This window comes from Meira miltonrushii (genome assembly GCF_003144205.1).
Source record: "Meira miltonrushii strain MCA 3882 unplaced genomic scaffold FA14scaffold_5, whole genome shotgun sequence".
NCBI classification, from domain to species: Eukaryota; Fungi; Basidiomycota; class Exobasidiomycetes; order Exobasidiales; family Brachybasidiaceae; genus Meira; species Meira miltonrushii.
Window position 1 is genome coordinate 95,995 of NW_020289947.1, and position 15,323 is coordinate 111,317.

The 15,323-nt window shown below is 43.8% G+C and overlaps 8 protein-coding genes across 8 annotated transcripts; 5 read left to right on the forward strand and 3 right to left on the reverse strand.

The window, feature by feature from the left end:
* Positions 1–36: 36 nt before the first annotated feature.
* Positions 37–1,333, forward strand: FA14DRAFT_82348 (sure-like protein). Its single transcript, XM_025502956.1, has one exon. The coding sequence runs from the start codon at positions 208–210 to the stop codon at positions 1,162–1,164; it is 957 nt and encodes a 318-aa protein (XP_025352200.1). The 5' UTR covers positions 37–207; the 3' UTR covers positions 1,165–1,333.
* FA14DRAFT_162252 (dihydrolipoamide succinyltransferase) lies at positions 1,010–2,855 on the reverse strand. Its single transcript, XM_025499499.1, has one exon. The coding sequence runs from the start codon at positions 2,718–2,720 to the stop codon at positions 1,263–1,265; it is 1,458 nt and encodes a 485-aa protein (XP_025352201.1). The 5' UTR covers positions 2,721–2,855; the 3' UTR covers positions 1,010–1,262.
* A 284-nt stretch (positions 2,856–3,139) lies between these two features.
* FA14DRAFT_82300 (protein transporter SEC23) lies at positions 3,140–6,115 on the forward strand. The gene has a single exon (XM_025502955.1). The coding sequence runs from the start codon at positions 3,559–3,561 to the stop codon at positions 5,875–5,877; it is 2,319 nt and encodes a 772-aa protein (XP_025352202.1). The 5' UTR covers positions 3,140–3,558; the 3' UTR covers positions 5,878–6,115.
* Positions 6,116–6,243: 128 nt separating this feature from the next.
* On the forward strand, positions 6,244–7,050 carry FA14DRAFT_174785 (uncharacterized protein; the record flags this gene model as incomplete). The annotated part of the gene is made up of 2 exons (XM_025500558.1): positions 6,244–6,286; positions 6,355–7,050. The coding sequence occupies 2 exons, from the start codon at positions 6,244–6,246 to the stop codon at positions 6,978–6,980; spliced, it is 669 nt and encodes a 222-aa protein (XP_025352203.1). The 3' UTR covers positions 6,981–7,050.
* A 44-nt stretch (positions 7,051–7,094) lies between these two features.
* Positions 7,095–7,793, reverse strand: FA14DRAFT_127045 (uncharacterized protein; the record flags this gene model as incomplete). The annotated part of the gene is made up of 2 exons (XM_025496776.1): positions 7,095–7,546; positions 7,604–7,793. The coding sequence occupies 2 exons, from the start codon at positions 7,791–7,793 to the stop codon at positions 7,095–7,097; spliced, it is 642 nt and encodes a 213-aa protein (XP_025352204.1).
* A 149-nt stretch (positions 7,794–7,942) lies between these two features.
* Positions 7,943–9,286, forward strand: FA14DRAFT_192188 (heme-dependent catalase). Its single transcript, XM_025501926.1, has one exon. It carries the CDS (start codon positions 8,068–8,070, stop codon positions 9,151–9,153), a length of 1,086 nt encoding a protein of 361 aa, XP_025352205.1. The 5' UTR covers positions 7,943–8,067; the 3' UTR covers positions 9,154–9,286.
* Positions 9,234–13,757, reverse strand: FA14DRAFT_82463 (uncharacterized protein). Its single transcript, XM_025502957.1, has one exon. The coding sequence runs from the start codon at positions 13,626–13,628 to the stop codon at positions 9,315–9,317; it is 4,314 nt and encodes a 1,437-aa protein (XP_025352206.1). The 5' UTR covers positions 13,629–13,757; the 3' UTR covers positions 9,234–9,314.
* Positions 13,758–13,930: 173 nt separating this feature from the next.
* FA14DRAFT_168932 (translocation protein) lies at positions 13,931–15,025 on the forward strand (the record flags this gene model as incomplete). The annotated part of the gene is made up of 3 exons (XM_025500174.1): positions 13,931–14,396; positions 14,468–14,797; positions 14,894–15,025. The coding sequence occupies exons 1-3, from the start codon at positions 14,055–14,057 to the stop codon at positions 15,023–15,025; spliced, it is 804 nt and encodes a 267-aa protein (XP_025352207.1). The 5' UTR covers positions 13,931–14,054.
* Positions 15,026–15,323: the final 298 nt, after the last annotated feature.

A 15,323-nucleotide genomic window follows, 5' to 3' on the forward strand; every position in this document is an offset into this window, starting at 1 on the left:
CTTTTTCTTTCTTTCCTCACCCGCTGAAGTCGCCGCGTAGATGAACTGCAAGCGCGTTGACGCACGAGTTGCTTGTATGCATTCATTCATTAGAGACGTGGAGAAGGAAGCATCATTTTAGCCGCACGTTGCCTTCCCGCTGGAGAAAGAGGCCGACAATATTCCAACACCTTCTTGACATTCATCACTTCCAGTCAAGTCCAGAAGATGTTGGGATCACAATTTATTGTTCGATCAATAGCATTTGTGCTTTTGTTGATCAACTTGCAATACTGTTCAGCTCTCAAGATCTTGATCGGCAATGATGATTCATGGGGAACAGCAAATATTCATGCTTTATACAACACCGCCAAAGCTGCTGGTCATGATGCCATAATCGCTGCACCTGCTATGCAACAAAGTGGAACGGATGGATTGCGACACAAACCTACAAGATTGGCAAAAAATGGTGCTTTCAATCTCGTACCCGCAGGTGCTCCAGCAGAAGGACATGACCCTAAAGATGATCATGTTTGGTACATCAACTCCACACCAGCAAGTAGTATCGAATACGGATTGAACGAATTATGTCCACGTTACTTCAAAAGTGATCCTGATTTGGTCATCACTGGAACAAATCAGGGCAACAACCTTGGCTTATCATACCTCGGTTCTGGAACATATGGTGCAGCCAAATTTGCAGTCACTTCAAAAGATATTCCCGCAATTGCCTTTTCAGCAGGTGATTCTGCCGAAAGAGAATACACAGAACTTGGCGGCCCCAATGATCAAGCAAACATTTATGCTGCGATGGCATTTGATCTGATCAATCAACTTATCGTGAACAAAGATAAGGGAGCCGAAGCAGCAGGACGCCTATTGCCAAGTCGGACTTTACTCAACGTTAATTTCCCTGATCAGACAAAGTTCAATTGTCAATCTTCTCAGTCAAAATGGGTATTAACACGTATCCTTGGTACGCTTGATCCAAGTCCTGATACATGTACTTGCGGCGAAAAAAAGCTTTGCAAGCTTCCGACTGAATCAAGCGTATTCAGAGATAGCTCACATGGATGTACGAATTCCATCTCTGTATCTGTTCCAAACCTCAATCCTGACGCTTCGGCAGATCAACAGAAAGCCGTCGATGAAAAACTTCATAACTTACTCTCTTGCCTTTCATAGACATTTTTCTTACTTCAGGAATGCTAATAATCTAATGGACATTTGGTTTATATGAAAAATTTGCCCTGATCTTTACAGAGAAATACGTTTAGCGCTGCTTAAAGTGCCATCAAGCCTGGATCTTCGAGGTATTGTTTGAGCTTGACCAAGAATGTGACAGCTTCTCTACCGTCCAAGAGACGATGATCGTAAGTCAATGCGATGACCATGATTGGACGAGCTTCAATCTTGCCTCCTTCAACGACCCATGGTTTTTCCTTGATAGCGTGCATACCCAAAATGGCAGATGCAGGCAAGTTCAAAATTGGAGTTCCGAACAAACTTCCAAATACACCACCGTTACTGATTGTGAATGTAGATCCTGCCATATCTTCCAATGTTAATTTGTTATCCCTTGCCTTCTTTCCTAATTCAGCAATGGATCTTTCAATGTCCAACATGCCCAAACTTTCAACATTTCTTACAACGGGCGTAACCAATCCTTTATCGGTACTAACGGCAACACCCAAATCAACGTAATCACGATAAACGATTGTATCACCTAATCCTTCACCTTCGATGCTTGCATTTGCTGCTGGAATTTCCTTCAATGCCAATGCACTTGCTTTTGCGAATGCGCCCATGAAGCCCAATTTAATTCCAGTCTCTTTTAGTAGACGATCTTTATGACGTGCACGGAATCCCATCAAAGCAGACATGTCTACTTCATTGAACGTTGTCAAAGATGCAGCAGTGTTTTGTGATTGTTTGAGACGTTCAGCGATACGCAAACGCATACGTGACATCTTTACTCTGCGTTCTTCGCGCGATCCGGGTTGAGAAGGAGCTTGTTCGGATTTAGCAGAAGATGATTGAGATTTGGAAGATGGTTCAGGTTTCTTTTCGCTTGACTTCTTTGTATCCTTTTGTTGTTGCTCTTTCTTTTGTGCATCTTGCTTTTGTTTTTGTTGTTTCTGTTGATCTTTCTGTTCTTGTTCTTGTTCTTGCTTTTGTTCCTGTTCTTGTTGTTGTTGTTGTTGCTCCTCTTCCTTCTTCTTTCCATCCTCTTCTTCTCCCTTTCCGCTGCTCTCTTCTTGAGCGCCTCCGCTAGATCCACCTTCGGGTGCTTCACCTTCTTCGATTGAGAACAAATCTTGTCCAACAGTTACGGTATCTTCTTCATTGGCGAATGTATCAACAATAGTACCGGATTTGGGTGCATTAACAGAAACATCAATCTTGTCGGTTTCAATCGTTGCAACTTCTTCATCTGCGTTGACGTAATCACCTTTTTTCTTATTCCATTGTTTTAGTGTACCTTCTGAAATACTTTCTGCCATTTGAGGAACTTTGACGGTTTCAGCCATTTGCAAAGCAGAGACATGGAAATTGGAACGTTGAGAGACCATTAGAGGAGCGCTCGATAGGTCAGCCTTCAAATTTGATGAATGTGAACTGTTTGCCAAACGTAATGCATTTGGTGCGATTGATAGCGAACGACGGCTGATCACATTACCGGAAAGGCGAGGTAAAGTGGCTGCCGTACGACCGCTCAAACAACGACGAGCAGCTAACATGACGATGGATTATTCTCCTCGTTGTAAGGGAAAGGGTAAAGTATGTCCAAATTAGAGTATGGATGAAAGGTAAGAAAGTTTTGAATGAGAAGAATTCTCCATCCCTGCCTACCCACATCTACTACTACTGTATAGGTGGAGTCGTCAAGGCGGCACTAAAGCTGCTAATTATTTCTTCTGTCTGCTTAAAGGCGTTTTTTTCTCTTACGCCGCCTACAATATTCCGTTAAAAACACGGATACACCAACCTGTGTGTGCAGTGCGCCCGGGCGTAAACAATCAGCCCTTTTGATTCTTCCTTCACGCCCAGTCATTACCAAAAAGGGGAGGTTACTATGCCGATCAATTCCGTACAATCGGACTTGGTCGTTCGACTTGAGCACATGGCTGTGCATGCTGATAGACACAGTTCTGTACATTAATGATCACAATCATTGAGATAAGATTGATCCATGCACTCAATTACATGCTCTATTCTATATCAACACTTGTCCAGCATCCATCATATGGAACACGTGTAGCGAGGGCCTGTTGTTGATCAGTCTTCTGTCTCTGAATAAACTCTAAAATGCGCCGCCAGCAAGGAAGCAAGCAGGGAGGGAAGCCAAGCGCGTGCTAGAAGCCTAGCTTGTTTGTTTAGCCCAAGCATTTCTTCCAGGCTCTGTGAGACCAACAACAGCCAGCCCGCGAAGGAAGAGCCACGTATGTAGGCTAAAATGCATGGACGGACGTGTGCTTTACTCTCAATCAAACAGATTGCACACGACGGGAAAGTATCTTCTTCCTCTCTTCACATCAGACCATCTTTAACCCGCTTCACCCTCCTTCTTTTGACAAGATGAATGTCGACGATGTGGAAGATCGCGATGGAGTTCGCCTTTCTTGGAACGTTTGGCCAGCAACAAAAGCTGAAGCAACACGTACTGTCGTTCCAATCTCTGCCTTGTATACACCAATGAAAGAGAGCGAAGAAAGAGCTTCATTACCACCTGTTGCTTATGAACCCGTAACATGCAAACCTCCTTGTCGTGCTGTCTTGAATCCGTATTGTCAAATTGATATGCGAGGTAAACTGTGGATCTGTCCATTCTGTCTTTCAAGAAACGCTTTACCTCCCCATTATCGTGATATTAGCAATACAAATTTACCACCAGAAGTATTGCCAAAATACACAACAATCGATTACATCCTCAGCAGGCCTGCACCAGTTCCACCAATCTTCTTGTACGTCGTTGACACTTGTGTCGAAGAGGATGATTTGAAAGCATTGAGGGAATCATTGGTGCTTAGTTTGAGCCTGCTGCCTCCCAATGCTCTGGTTGGTTTGATCACTTTCGGTACTATGGCTCAAGTGCATGAAATCGGCTATGACGCCTGCCCAAAGAGTTATGTCTTCCGTGGTACAAAAGAATACGCACCAAAGTCCATTCAAGACATGCTTGGCTTATCAGGAGGCAATGTTGTTCGTCCACCAGCTCAAGGCGCCGGCGGTCCTTCCAGCGGTCAAGCGCCAAGACCTCAACAAGGCTCATTCGGTGCAAGCAGATTCTTGTTGCCCGTCAGTCAATGTGAATATCAATTGACAAGTATCTTGGAACAGTTGCAAAAAGATCCTTGGCCTGTAGCAAATGACAAACGTTCTCAAAGATGCACTGGTACAGCACTCAGCGTTGCAGTGGGTATGTTGGAGACCATGTACTTGAACACAGGTGCAAGGATCATGCTCTTCTGTGGTGGTCCAGGTACCGAAGGTCCGGGTAATGTCGTTTCGACTGAACTACGTGATCGTCTACGTTCTCACAATGACATTGACAAGGACGCTGCCCGTCACTACAAGCGTGCTCTCAAGTTCTACGAATCTTTGGCACGTCGTTCGGCCAACAATGGTCATGCAATTGACATCTTTATTGGTTGCTTAGATCAAGTCGGTTTGCTCGAAATGAAGTCATTGGCCAATTACACAAACGGATACATGATTCAAGCCGATTCTTTCCAAATGGGTATTTTCAAGGAAAGCTTCAAGCGCATCTTTAACAAGGATGAAAAGGGAGATCTCAACATGGGTTTCAATGCTACTTTGGATATCCAATGTACCAAGGAGCTCAAGGTTAGCGGTTTGATCGGTCATGCAATCTCGTCCAACAAAAAGTCTGGATCGGTGGGTGAGACTGAGATCGGTATTGGTGGTACATCTGCATGGAAGTTGTGCAGTATCACACCGCGAACTTCGATCGGAGCGTACTTTGAAGTGGTCACACCTGCAGGCCAGCCATTGCAACCTGGTTCGCGTGGTTTGATTCAATTTGTCACCCATTACCAACACGCCAATGGATCATACCGCTTACGTGTTACCACCGTTGCCAGAAGCTTTGGTGAGAGTGGATCGCCTCAAATTACAGCATCCTTTGATCAAGAAGCAGCGGCAGTCCTTATGGCGCGTATTGCCGTCTTCAAGGCTGAAGTTGATGATTCACCGGATGTCTTACGCTGGTTGGATCGTATGTTGATCCGACTTTGTCAAAAGCATGCCGATCATCGAGGAGATCCCTCTTCCTTCCGCTTGCCTGAAGTCCTTTCAATTTATCCGCAATTCATGTTCCACCTTCGTCGTTCGGCATTCATGCAAGTGTTTAACAGCAGTCCAGATGAAACGGCATACTACCGACATGTGCTGAACGCAGAGGATGTGAACAATAGTTTGATCATGATCCAACCTACTTTGATGTCTTATGGTGTCGGAGAAGAACCTGTTCCAGTGTTATTGGATTCGGTTTCGATTCAAGATGATAAGAGATTATTACTCGATACCTATTTCCATGTATTGATTTGGTCAGGTTCAACGGTTGCTGCTTGGCGTGATGCAAAATATCAAGATCAAGAAGGATACGAAGGATTCAAAGAACAATTGGAAGCACCCGAAAGGGATGCACAAGATTTGCTAGAAGATCGTTTACCAGTACCACGTTTTGTTTTGTGTGATGCAGGTGGTTCTCAAGCACGTTTCTTGTTGAGTAAATTGAACCCAAGTACAACGCATATGTCGGGTGGTATGTATGGCTCTGGAGGTGCAGGAGCTGCGATCTTTACGGATGATGTTAGCTTGCAAGTATTCTTGGAACACTTGAAACGCCTGGCAACGGGATCTCAGACGACTTAGAGATGAATGATGATGTATGTTATCCTTTCTTGTTTTTTAAAATCTTCAATACCATATTATTTTCCTCAATCTTTGCGTCTTGTACTCCTGTAAAGAGCGTAGGCATCCTGAGCTGTTGCTGCTCGGGGCTATGCTTAAAGGTGCCCAACCGCGCAATAAAGCAAGAGCAGCATACGCAAGCACGCACGCTTGCACGCCCAGCCCAGCGCAAAAGGCTCCACTTTGTTTACCGACTGTGTGTATCAATCTGTGCATCTTTCAATGCATGCTTGTGTTGTTTGTATTCTCATCTGCAACTTGACATCCATCTTGATCCTGATCACATCAATCTCTTTTGAGACGATACAGTAAAGGAATCTGGACAACATGCAGAGTGTTAATCGGTTCCTGTTTGGACCGTCACAGGAGGGTAAGTGATTGACGTCTTGATTCTTCAATAGATCGCTAATCTGAACAATCTTCCATCTCTTTCCACAGAACGGGTGAAGCAGGTTCAATCTCAATTACGCAGTCAACAAAGAGGATTAGACAGAGAGATAAGACAGATAGACGGAGCGACGAGTAAAGCAAAAGCAGAAGTGAAAAGGTTAGCAAAAAAAGGTGATGTAAAGAGTGCAAAGATCCTCGCAAGAGAAGTTGTAAGAAGTCAAAAACAAAAAAATCGTTTAGCAACTTCAAAAGCAAGAATGAACAGTATAAATATGCAATTACAACATCAATTAGCAATGTACAAGGTTACCGGGAGTATGCAAAAATCTACCGAAATTATGAAACTTTCAAATCAACTCGTCAAACTTCCTCAAGTTTCAAAAGTTATGCGTGAAATGAGCGCAGAAATGATGAAAGCCGGAATTATGGAAGAAATGATGGATGATACACTTGATTCAGGGATTTTGGGAGAAGATGAAGACGAATTGGAAGAAGAGGCAGAAGGTGAAGTGGATAAAGTACTATTTGAACTTACAGATGGTAAATTGGGTTCAACTACTGCAGGTCTACCCGAACTCAAAGCGCCGGCTACTGAGGAAGCAGTGGATGACGATCAAGAGCGTGAGGATATGCAACGAATGCAAGACGCTCTGGATGGTCTTTTGCGCGGTTAAGGATTCGCTCATGCTTTTGATTGTATTTGTATCGTTTACTATCTAATAGATTTGTCTTTTTTGATCATGGATTGCTTACTATACAGTGTGTTATCGTACAAATTAATGGGACTGCTAAGAGGCTGTTTCGACTTGGCTTGCTACTTGTGCCATCACTTCTTCACGTTGTGATTGATTTGGATGTGTATCCACACTTTGCTCATCTTCTCCTTCCGTTGTATCTTCTGGTTGTGCTTCAGCTGCAATTCTCCATGCATATCCTTCACGCGGATTAAAATCAGGTTGAGCATTTCTTGCGATTTCCAAACTTTGTTGTAGAGATGAAACGGTTGAAACGAATTTGTTGCCCAAAATTGCAAGGATATCTGCTGCCATTGTTATGTTTCCTTGTAAGACATAATATGCTTCCAAAGTGTTTGTAATTGTAGGAGAAGATCGCCAGCGTTTGTGAATCACGAAAAGATCCGGTTGTTTTGCATGAACGAGTACATATTCTAAGCCTGTGAACCGTTTTAACTCTTGTTCGATGGTGAACGGATCATTTCTTCTTTCCCAAGCGGATAGACCTGTTCCCTCTAAGGCTCCATTCTGCATCTCTCCCGGATGAGGGACTGGAAAGTTACTTGCGGCTGATTGCATTTGCAAGACTGCATTATTACATCCTTGTTCATAGTAATCCGATTTACTGAAATAATCCAAGACTGTATATTGTGTTAATTGACCTCCAACGGCTCTCAGGTATTCTGGATTACGAAAGTACGTTGTTAATCGATCTGATCTGCTTGGCCTTATTGGAATTGTAGTTTGATCCATTGTTGTGATTATGGTAGAATGAAGTGCACTTCCAGCTTATTCTTAGCGTCGGCATTTGCTTTTTTACCCACGCACAGGGTCCTAGCGCCCTTTCCCCGCTTTAGAAGCACCAATGAACTTAAAGGCAATCTCGATTACACACTGATGATGTTCTTTTCGGAAATGCAAGCACCTCTTCCCCTTTCTCTCAGAAAATGTGGAGATAATCAGTCCTCTTGATTAGGTTCAAGATGGACTCTGTCTTGTTTCCTTTCTGACCATCACCTCAAACAAAATGTCTCCAAATTATATTCGTTGGGATCAACCAGGCGTAGAGCACGGAGCTGGACCGGAAGAAGAAGCAGCGATTGATGAATGCTGTAAATTGATCAACGAATCACAAAGAAGAGTGTTTAACGAACATCAACATGCTTTTACAGGAACACATGTCAAAACACATGGTGTTGTAAAGGGTAACTTTGAAGTCTTGCCAAATTTACCAGAGCATCTCGCTCAAAGTTTCTTTGCCAAACCTGGCTCTCATCCCGTTGCACTTCGATTCAGTACAGAAACGACTGACTTAGTACCCGATCATCTACCTCAACCACGTGGAATCGGAATGAAAGTGTTTGACGTTGATGGCGAAAAACTTCGAGAAGGTATGCCAAATCATAAAACGCACGATTTCGAATTCAATTCTGCTCCTGCTATCGAGCTCGGAAATGCATTCATTTGCAGAGATATTCTTAACTTACGCTTGAAGTATACAGATCCAAAAGAACATCAACGTGAACTGAAAAAGCGTGATGATTATGAATGTCAAGATGCAAGAAATCATCTTCCGACAACACCTCTTCTCAGTCAAAAACAATATTCACAATCCGCTTATCGTTATGGTGATTATGTTGCAAAATTCGCCATCGTTCCAAGCAAAAATGCTCCTCAATTGACAAAGACGAACCAAGACAACATTACAGAAAAGGATGATGGCGCAGTAGCCTATCGTGATCGAATGGTCAAGTATATGAAAGAAGAAAAAGGTGAAACTCAATTTGATTTCCAAGTTCAATTATTGCAAAACCTTGATGATCAATTAATTGAAGATTGTCGTACTGCTTGGCCAGAAGACAAATACCCATTCGAAACGGTCGCAAAGATCACAATTCCACCTCAAGATCCATTCTTACCCGAACGAATCAACCTTTGGAGAAACAATATTCGTATCAATCCTTGGGATGGTAGAAAGGACTTGAAACCATTGGGATCAATCAATCGTTTACGCATCAAAGTGTATTATGCTTCTGCTGTTTTCCGTAGAAAGATGAACGGAAACGTTCCTGAAGTGAATGTTCAACATATCGATGAATTACCTGACAAATAGTCTTCCCAATAACGAACCAATTGATTCATGAAAACCTTAACGACTAGTCTCTCTCTCTTCTTCTCTCTTCCCATAACGAATCAAATATGTATGAAGAAAATCTAATTAAAATTTATACATTGTCCACATATGTTTATACAATCACGATCGCACCATCCTCTCTACTCGTCAAAGTCTTCGTCTTCATCTTCGATCACTTGGCGTGTCCTGCGTGTCGTTCGACGAGTAGAGCGAGCATTCGTAGCTGCAGCAGTAGCGGAAGGTTTCTTTGCTTTAGATTTGGCAGCAGCGGGTTCAGATGCTTTACTGGTTGGTTTGACGGGTGAAACGTTTGTAGAATCAGAAGTTAACGGTAGTGCACCTTTGCCTCCTTGACGTCTTCGAGCACGGGCTAATTTGGCTTGAGTTGCACTTTCCAATTCAGCATCTTGAGCACCATGTGCCCGAGCCGATTCAAGAATCTGTTCGAATTCTTGCAACTCTGTTTCATATGCTGAGGAAGTAGCGCCACCGGGATTGTTGGATCTATTGGTCCTTGCTTTTGTAAGAATTTCCGTGAAACGTTTGAATACTGTTGGGTCATACAACTTGTCCTGATAGAATGGTAGACCTTCGATCAATCGCTTCATTGAACGATCAGATTTGAACGGTAACAAAGAAAGACAGAATGCAATATCACGCCATTGACGTTCTTCTGGAGAAATTCTGAATCGTTGACAAAGCTTTTCAACAACATTTTCTGCTTGTCTTTCCTTATCAACGAATGTGAAAACGAATCGCATCACACGTCCAAATGTTTCTTCATCAACTGCATGTTCTCCGATACTGAGATGACTGATAATATCTGGCAAATTATTGTATACTGCATTATCCTTCGTTGCCAGTTCGGTAAAGAACAATTTTGCCAAATCCGCAATCCGTTCATCTTCGTCTTCTAGGCATTTTGCCATTTCACCCAATTGACCTTTCGCTTTCACCTGTCCGTTGAGAATCAAATGGGTCAATACCATCAATGTGTGTTTCTTAACACCTAGGTCCGAATCGCCCAATCCAGCATAGAGCTTTTCGCTGTTTTCATCGATCAAACTACCAAAAGAGATCGCGCAATCTCCCAATGCAATCACGATGTTGGACCGTACGACCGGGTCTTGTGAGGTAGACAAAACGGAAAGAACCAGAGGCAATTGCGCTTCACAGAATTGTGAGGAGACACACATGAACTTGCACATCGACAACACAGCAGCTTTGCGAAGGAAGTCGTTCTTGTACGCTGTAGGATTCGAACAAATATGCACGACCACAGGTCCAAATAGCGACAACAAACTGCGGGGTCCATACAAAAGTTCCTTTTCACGAACTTCTCCTACTACATCACCGATATCATCTTCTGCATTACCAGCAACCTGATCTAATTCATCTGCATCCTCTTCAGCAGGAGCTTCCGCTTTCTTCTTTCCACGTTGGCTTCCTTTTCCTTTCTTTGCGCCTTTTGTTGTTTCTTGCTGTTCTGCGGAGTTCTCATCTGGCTTGTTTGCATCTTTGTTGGCTAATACTTTCTCCTTGTCCGCTTCTGCTTTTCTCCTCTTGAATTCACGTTCAACCAATTCGAGATAGACGATCTGCTTAAGAGCAACGTGACCGACAACGAACAACAATTGAGCCAACCCAAAGGCGGACGTGCGATTGGCAGAAGTACTTGGAGCTGGCGTACTTTCGCCGAGATGAGAGTTCGGCGTAGGTGGAACGGAAGCGCTATCTGCCATGCTCATCTTCGGCCCTGACGATCCAAACACCCTGACAGTCATTTGTTTGATCATTTCTGAGCAAAGCGCATCTGGCTGTTCACCCAACAGGTAGATTGTTTGAATAGCATGCTCTGCCAAGCTGAACCATTGACCACTTGTTGAAGGCCATTGGATTGCAGCACGAAGGCGAGCGAACATTGGATGATTCATCGGGAAGCGTAACTGGTTGTCACTCAAAGCTCCTTTCACCTTCTTTACACTTCCTCCCACACGTGATAAAGCGACACAAGTATACTTGGCCAAAACGACATCCTTTGCACCCAGACCACCCAATCCAGTTCCCAACAAGGTATCGATATGATCTGCTACAATCTCTTTTCGTGCAACGGCCAACATAGAAAGGATGATGATTGCTCCACGACGTTGAGCACGAGGGATGGCCTTAGGAGATGAATAAACAGACCAGAGCTTGTCGATCACTCTTTCGTCAATCATTCCTTCTCCGCACATTGTGGAGAGTAATTCCTCCAAGCTTGTCAATTCCGCAAGAGTGACGTCAAATGTTCGCTCGACGAGGTTGCGTGCGATTCTATTGATATTGTCCGTGTTACTCTTGCTGGGCAATGGATCAAAGTATAAAGATCTATACACTTCAATCAATCGGCTTTTGATTCCTTTCAGTTCTTTGCCATCTTCCATGACGAGGGTATTGTTATCTTTCGTCCAGATCAAATGGATCATCTTGCGTACACCAATACGTGCTCCAGGCACCTGATACTCATGCGCCACACGGAAGAATTCCATGCTCTCCAAAACCTCTGCTTTGCTCGTTGAGACTAGTAATTGCGAAAGAGTGGGCACTGCCAATGACAATTGATCGATAAAAGCCAAGGCATCCGTATGATAACGCCTTGTCAATCTCAGACGAATGACCTTCTCGGCATCTGCAGGTGAAAGCTGCGAAGCCAAAGTTTCCAAGTCGATGCTGGCACGAGGTTTCTTGCGAGATTCTGAACTTGCTTCACCTTTCCCTGCTGTGGTCGTCTGATCTCCGTCCTGGTCACCAGCAGTAGCAGTTTCTTGGCTTGCATCACCATCCTCTTCTGTGTCCATACTGTCTGACTTATCTTCACCTTCAACAGATTCCATTTCTTCGTCTTGTATGGTACGATCCTCTGGTTCATTGGGCACATCCAACACACCATCATATTCTTTGAGCTGATTGTCAATGGTAGCCAATCGTTTTTCCCATTCCTCCTTGTCTAAATCACCACCATGCATACCGAAAGGGTGAGTGAGAATTAACCTTGTAAGCAAATTGATGGCATTCTTGCGCACAGTCGATGATTTATCCGAGAGTGATTGGATGCTTTGCGTTGTCAAGATTGTACGTTGAGATGGGAATTTGGCGTCCAATTCACACAGCTTTGCACAAACCGCGATACATTTGCATCTGACATAACTATTCACGTCCAAGAATCGCTCACAGATTAATCCCCAGAATTGTTCGATCTGCTTCTTTCTTGCGTCTCCTTTTTCGCGTCTATTCTCATCATCTTCGTCATCTTGGGAGCTCAAGTTGTTGCCATTTGCTCCACTATCATCTGCGCCGTCTCCTTCCGAGGGTTGGGGTATAGCATCATCGGTCATTGTTAGATCTTTGATCAGTATCCCGAGCACTTCTAGCATTGCATTTCGCATCGGATACGAATCACTGTCTAGATGCTTCTTGAGGACGACCATCACACGCAAGACGCTTCTGGGACTGAGTTCTGCCATTCGAACGAGAAAGCGTGCAAAACATCTTGGTCCTTTGGTATCCAAACCGCCAAATTCGCGTGATGCCACTTCGCGCAATACTTCATCTCCCAACCGTTCATAATCAAATTCTGTACGGAGATATGTGAGAAGTTCAGCCATAGGCTCAGGCAAGTGTTCATAGTAGGCCAAAGCTTGCATGATACTCGTTTGAACTGCAAACGCTTGACCATGATTTTTGACACTGTTACAGATCACCTTGAAGATGCTCATCTTGATCAGGGGTATTTTGAGATGAGCTTCATTCTCTTGCAAAAGAAGGGCTGGACGCAGAACGCAACCTGAAACGAAAGCATCACGAGACGCCGAAAGCGGGAACAAGATTGAAGTTGAAAGACGTAAAGATTTTGTCAATGTAGCAAGGACAGCAGGTACGGATCGTTGCCAGTCCCAAGATGAGGAAGTGTTTTTGTTCTTGTTTGCACCTTTACCTCTTGCTTCTGTATTTGCACCTCCAGCTGAAGCTGCTGCTCGTTCTTCACGACTGTTAAATGCCTTTTCTGCAGCATGAATGAACCATTGCATGGCAAATGCATACTTTTCTAATGTCTCTGAATGTTCTTTGTATCTCTCTATTCCCTCACTTTCGAGATCTCGTGTTGCTGCATCCAATTGTACCACATATGCTGAAGAAAGCGAATCGAGCAATTTGCTTCTTTGCGGACCTTTGAGGATTGCAAAATGCTGTAGAAATGATTTGATATGATCAAAGATCTCTTCTGTATCGATAGAAGATGGCGATAAGCTCAAAGTATCAACGAGTGTGTCTAAATGATCTCCTAGCGAGCTTGCTTCTAATTCGTTTGTGATTGTATAATTTTCATCTCTATGCGCCACAAGCTCGTCTGCCAAAGAGAAACGACCTTCCTCTGAAGCGATCGCATTGCCGCCATCACTTTGCGAAGACGACATCTTGGTCGATGTTGATGGTCGTTATTCGGAGTTGTTGTTGTTGCTATGCATATCAAAATATAAAGTGTTGTACTGATGCTTTACGCGTGAAGGCTGATTTGAGTGTTGATCGCGTGTTGCTCTTTGGCCTGAACAGAAGTGTGAGGCTTAATCTGTCAAGCGTAAGCAATCAATTACGCGTAAAATACTGCCCCCAATCACGTGTGTGCCCCCCTCGTTGCATTCCCTGTTGTTCTTTATGCAACGACGCCTACGCCTTTAGCTGGCGGAATATTTAATGCATGCATCTAAGCAGTGCGTGTCATCAAAGCTGCAAGATGCAATCATTAGCCAGAGAAGCTTTCGGACATTCTTGATTCTTACGAATTGAAGTGCGTACTGCATTCATCCTTCTGACCACCACATCTCACATTTATTAAATCAAAGATGGAGTCACAAGCATCTGCTCCAAAGTCAATTCGATCTTTGGTCAACTTTTTACGCAGTTCAAATGGACCAAAGACAAAAGTTGGACTTTTGAACGGAAAGAGACATGATTATTTCAAAGGATCAGGTGCTGTAAAAGCACTTTTATCGCCTGCATATCAAAAAGCTTCAAATGCAAAGAATTCCGAGTTACCAAAAGTTGAAACAGAACAACAGGCTGCTGAGGTTTTGCATAGCGTGATCCCGTTCACCTTTTTCTTGCGTTGTGATCGGGCTGATGTCAGCTCAAAGGAAGGCAGACCGTTGCAGATCAATCAAATGCAGATGTTCAAACCGGAATTGGTGAGTAGCTGGTTGTGTTAAGATAGATCACAGTAAAGGACTCTAACAAATACTCACTTTCTATCTTACAGTACTACGCATGGTTCTATGAAGGTTCACAATTGATGCTGCAGCTATCAGGTTTCGGTATGATCTTACTGATGTTGGCAGGTGTCATGTTCCCTCTATGGCCGACAAAGATGCGTGTTGGTGTATGGTATTTGAGTATCGGAATGTTGGGATTGATTGGTGCCTTTTTCGGTTTGGCAATCATTCGATTGATCCTATGGGCAATTACTTCTGTCACTGTTCGACCAGGTATTTGGATCTTCCCAAACTTGTTCGAAGATGTTGGATTTGTTGATTCCTTCATTCCATTATGGGCTTGGGATGTACCTCCACCAAAGAAGAAAACCAAAAAGGTTGCTTCAGGAGCGGAAGGGGAGAGCACAGGCTCAGGAAAAGCCGCTGTTGCCAATTTGCCAGGTCAAAATGATGTTCGACCTCAAGCACCTCAGCTGCCTCGTGCTGCTGCAGAGACCAAACCAACAACTCCCAAAAAGGCATCTACCCCAGAACAAAAATTACCGGAACAAGCCAATGCCTCTGAGCCATCACGGCAGTCGGATAACTTGTCCGGTCTAGACTAGAAGAAAGCACAATCGAGCACCCACGTAAGATGTATTCTCAATTCAGCATATCAATACAATCCACTGATACATTTGTAATGTAGCTTTGAGGAGGTTTGTCATTTCCCATAACTAATTCACGGAGCCGTCCCCTCGTGGCGCACCCCTTTGAAAGGAGCGGAGGAGTACCAGAGTCTTTTCTCAGCACGAATATGTCATTTTAGGAATTCGCGGACATTTTGAGAAGTTTGTTGTCCATTCCGGTATTGCATTCGGAGGACTCCGAGTCTTTCCTCTCTCGTTCCTTTCTCTCACAGCC

Coding starts and splice junctions, on each gene's coding strand:
- FA14DRAFT_82300 (XM_025502955.1), top strand. CDS start 3,559: ATGAATGTCGACGATGTGGAAGATCGCGATGGAGTTCGCCTTTCTTGG.
- FA14DRAFT_162252 (XM_025499499.1), bottom strand. CDS start 2,720: ATGTTAGCTGCTCGTCGTTGTTTGAGCGGTCGTACGGCAGCCACTTTA.
- FA14DRAFT_82463 (XM_025502957.1), bottom strand. CDS start 13,628: ATGTCGTCTTCGCAAAGTGATGGCGGCAATGCGATCGCTTCAGAGGAA.
- FA14DRAFT_192188 (XM_025501926.1), top strand. CDS start 8,068: ATGTCTCCAAATTATATTCGTTGGGATCAACCAGGCGTAGAGCACGGA.
- FA14DRAFT_82348 (XM_025502956.1), top strand. CDS start 208: ATGTTGGGATCACAATTTATTGTTCGATCAATAGCATTTGTGCTTTTG.